Source organism: Mizuhopecten yessoensis, unplaced genomic scaffold (assembly GCF_002113885.1).
Source record: "Mizuhopecten yessoensis strain PY_sf001 unplaced genomic scaffold, ASM211388v2 scaffold10797, whole genome shotgun sequence".
In the NCBI taxonomy this organism is placed as follows: Eukaryota; Metazoa; Mollusca; class Bivalvia; order Pectinida; family Pectinidae; genus Mizuhopecten; species Mizuhopecten yessoensis.
In genome coordinates this window covers 1,332,978-1,337,302 of record NW_018408726.1, presented here as the reverse complement: position 1 = coordinate 1,337,302, position 4,325 = coordinate 1,332,978, and the positions used below count along the sequence as shown (strand labels likewise).

At 39.0% G+C, this 4,325-nt stretch overlaps 1 protein-coding gene across 1 annotated transcript; it reads right to left on the bottom strand.

The window, feature by feature from the left end:
* Positions 1-3,799, bottom strand: LOC110462457 (tubulin beta chain-like). The gene is made up of 4 exons (XM_021516410.1): positions 3,661-3,799; positions 1,909-2,017; positions 1,368-1,723; positions 1-1,207 (listed from the first exon to the last, which is right to left on the bottom strand). The coding sequence occupies exons 1-4, from the start codon at positions 3,715-3,717 to the stop codon at positions 392-394; spliced, it is 1,338 nt and encodes a 445-aa protein (XP_021372085.1). The 5' UTR covers positions 3,718-3,799; the 3' UTR covers positions 1-391.
* Positions 3,800-4,325: the final 526 nt, after the last annotated feature.

The window sequence follows — 4,325 nt, the reverse complement described above, 5'->3', positions numbered from 1 at the left end:
TATCGTTCGATCTTTTAATGAATGATTGAGTAGGTAACTCGTTCGTTCATCGTTAAAATAACAAAATGAAAATAACAAAATATTGCAATACGGTAAAACCATGGATATCTTGCTGTTCATAATTGCACATATATTCCCATTTTATTATAGTCATAATGTTGTATTATTTGTCAATGTTTTTGTTGTAGTTGTTGATATCATGCCTTGGTGTTTGTTTCTTCTGATATCTGTCCTCTTGTTGATTCTTATTTAGTTCTCTACGCATACATAAAGATAATTGTATCAGAATTCAAAATTCTGTCGACTCTTTCTAGATGTTAAAATCAAGCTTTGAAATCAGATGGATTAGATTTCTGTTAAAAGTTCTCAAAGTTTCAAGGGTTCAAAGCATTTAAGCCTCTTCCTCTCCCTCTTCCTCCTCGAACTCTCCCTCCTCCTCGGCTGTGGCATCCTGGTACTGTTGGTACTCAGACACCAAGTCGTTCATGTTGGACTCAGCCTCTGTGAACTCCATCTCGTCCATACCCTCACCAGTGTACCAATGCAAGAAAGCCTTACGACGGAACATAGCGGTGAACTGCTCGGAGATACGCTTGAACAGCTCCTGGATGGCGGTGCTGTTACCAATGAAGGTACCAGACATCTTGAGACCACGTGGTGGGATATCGCAGACGGCAGTCTTGACGTTGTTGGGGATCCATTCAACGAAGTAGCTGCTGTTCTTGTTCTGGACGTTCAACATCTGTTCATCGACCTCCTTCATGGACATACGTCCACGGAACATGGCGGCGACGGTCAGATAACGTCCGTGACGAGGATCACAGGCAGCCATCATGTTCTTGGCGTCGAACATCTGCTGGGTCAGCTCAGGGACGGTAAGAGCCCTGTACTGCTGGCTACCACGAGATGTGAGAGGAGCGAAACCAGGCATGAAGAAATGGAGACGGGGGAAGGGCACCATGTTGACAGCCAATTTACGGAGATCGGCGTTCAGTTGACCGGGGAATCGGAGACAGGTGGTGACACCGGACATGGTGGCGGAGACAAGATGGTTCAAGTCACCGTATGTGGGTGTGGTCAGCTTGAGGGTACGGAAACAAATATCGTAGAGAGCTTCGTTGTCGATACAATATGTTTCATCTGTGTTCTCAACAAGCTGATGGACGGAAAGGGTGGCATTGTATGGTTCGACTACGGTGTCGGAAACCTGAAAATTAAATAAAGAAGCAATGTTTAATCGAAATGAGATGTGTACAAGTCAATGATAATTTCAACAAATGAGAGTTTAATGAGATTTATTAATCTGCGGTGAACTTATGCTTTTTGTCTTATTTCAGCAATTCTTTTATAATTAATGAAAAGTTTACCTTTGGTGATGGTACAACTGAGAATGTGTTCATGATCCTGTCGGGGTATTCTTCACGGATTTTTGAGATGAGGAGTGTTCCCATGCCGGAGCCGGTACCACCACCAAGAGAATGTGTAAGTTGGAATCCCTGAAGACAGTCACAACTTTCTGATTCTTTTCGCACAACATCAAGAACAGAGTCTACAAGCTCAGCACCTTCTGTGTAATGTCCCTTAGCCCAGTTGTTTCCAGCACCACTCTGTCCGAACACAAAGTTGTCTGGTCTGAAGATTTGTCCAAAAGGACCAGATCGCACTGAATCCATGGTTCCGGGCTCCAAGTCAACCAGCACAGCTCTTGGTACATATTTGCCTCCTGAAAAATATACAAAAATAAGCAAATCTTGCATCAAATATGCCAATGCCCTAATATTTATTAATATAAGAAACTGTACTGATCCATTTTAATGTGCTTTAAATAGTGAAAAAAGAGATGATTTGTTATTATATTTATGTACCTCCTCTGCTCTATAATCAATAATGAACGAACGTATTAAGTACCTGTGGCTTCATTGAAGTACACGTTGATCCTCTCCAACTGAAGGTCAGAATCTCCGTGGTATGTACCGGTGGGGTCAATTCCGTGTTCATCGGAAATAACTTCCCAGAACTGAAATTAAGCAAAATATAAACTTTAATATGAATAACTGTTGATGACAAAAAGTGGTTTTTTGGCTAAATATACAAAATTGAATACATTTCAGCAACACACCCTTCCTCGACAGTCACGTGTTCACGGTCCCATATCTACCCTACTTAAATTGCCATGTTCCGGTAAGACGATAAGGTGAGTGGAAACCCTTGTACGACTGTCGCTAGCAGGCGACACCTTTATTTAAACGCGTTGACCTGATATAATCATCAGGTATTTTCGTTCCCAGTGAATGAACACCACTGTTACTACACTCACCGAGACATTTAAATCTATTGTGTGTGGTTACTAAGATCACGTGATCATGTTACCTGTGTGTTTATTGCCGTCGGTATGCAAGTTTGTGTAAAAGTGGGAGGTGGGCGGCCCATATGCCCTGTTATTTTTATCTTATCAATGGGTACTTCAAACAACCGCCAAAAGGAAGAATTTTAAATTCTATAACCGTTTTATATCAGAGAATGATGGGACTACATGTATATACGCAACTCGATGATCGCTTAAAAATTATATTTTATTTAAATAAAAAGACGGATAAGCTTAACCATGTTAGATACTACGGAATCGTTTTTCATAACTGGCATAATTCAAATATATAAAAAGAAGTGCCCACAACATTACTACTTAGTACAGGGTTGTTCGGTAATTTGGTTGTGAAGGGAACTTTCATGATACGAACATATATTTCCCAAATTACAACAAAAATGAAGATATCTAAAATTCTTACCATAAACAATTTATTCAAAGGCTAGTATCACGTGATCGTATTTAATAATCGATATAGTTCAAAAGTTGAGTTATTCGGTTGCCATGGGTATTATGTTTTCAATTTAATTTTGAAACGAACATTTGACTTTATTCACAATCGAACTACCAACTAGTTAACAATAGACAACGAATGCTATTCATATTATATATGATATATTTGAAGGACATGCAGAAATCTCAATTTGATATTTCATGTGTAATTATTTTAGTATTGGCAATATTCAAAGATGTGTGTGCGTGCACAAACAAAAATGTGTTAAATGGTACTTTTCAATCATCAGTTTCAACAATGAACACATTTTCAATAATTCTTATACTCGATAACCAATTACTTCCTCCATTCTTTGTTTTGAACTTAAAACAAATTCCCTTCGCTGACCCGAGCCCGAATAAAATACATTAATGTGTAGGAGAAACACAGCTGTACGCACGGACAAGATTTCGGCACATTACTTGCACTTGTAGTTATTGTGAAGAGAGTCTTGTAAAAAACACGTGCCAGTGCACATGTGTGAATATTTAGCAACTTAGCAACGAAATGGCATCCATGAGTCATCGATATTTTAAGTGAATAAGATTCTCCAACGACAAGCGTGCCGATTTCTAGCTAGGTCATATTCAAATTGCCTTCGCATGTGTGTACACTTATTATCGACCACTCGCTACTCACGGTAAAATACTGGGATAGGTCGGTCAACCATTAACCCGCCAAACAGGCAGACGATCTGTCTCTGTGTAGATACCAATTTTACAACGGAAGCGAGATCAAGTAACTGATAACTTGAAGTTGTAACTTCACTATTTTCGCATGTAATAAATTACAATATACTCACTTTAGCTCCTATTTGGTTGCCGCACTGGCCAGCTTGCATATGTACGATTTCCCTCATTTTGATTTAGTGTGTGGGGGCTCTCTTTCGTTCCAAAATCGGTCAACAAATTTCCACGTCTGTTCGATTGATGGTGTGCAGGCGGTATTTAAACCCTGTTGAGAGCACAATTTATTCATCCGCCGTGACGAACCGCTTTCATTGGTTGATGGGCATACGAGGGATTATTTTCTTGTCCTGCATTATCGAATTACAAATATTGCAAGGCGATTTCAGCACAATTACAAAAATATCAAACATTTATAAGGGATTTGATAATACTTTAACTTACTAAAATGTTCGTAATGCACAAAGTTTAAAAAATAGTATATAGATAATCATCCGCGGTTGCTAGGTGGTGATGTCAACAAACACTATCTCAACAACTTTCATTTATTTACCTGTGGTAACCAACGATCAATGGTATGACACTGTTTGACATTGTTCCCGTGTACTTACACCAAACAAATCATTATATTTAGGATACCGGCTACGTTTTTGATGATTTAATGCTGACAATGATAGTTTAGTAGATATATGAACTGTTTATTTCCAAACCAGAGGGTATTGTATTGTCTGTGCTCGGATAGAGAAGTATATATTGAAAATATGTGTACTGGCCTATATGG

Coding starts and splice junctions, on each gene's coding strand:
- LOC110462457 (XM_021516410.1), bottom strand. CDS start 3,717: ATGAGGGAAATCGTACATATGCAAGCTGGCCAGTGCGGCAACCAAATA. Junction 2,018..3,660: donor GCAACCAAATAGGAGCTAAA/GTGAGTATATTG, acceptor GCTTAATTTCAG/TTCTGGGAAGTTATTTCCGA. Junction 1,208..1,367: donor CAGTTGTACCATCACCAAAG/GTAAACTTTTCA, acceptor TTTAATTTTCAG/GTTTCCGACACCGTAGTCGA.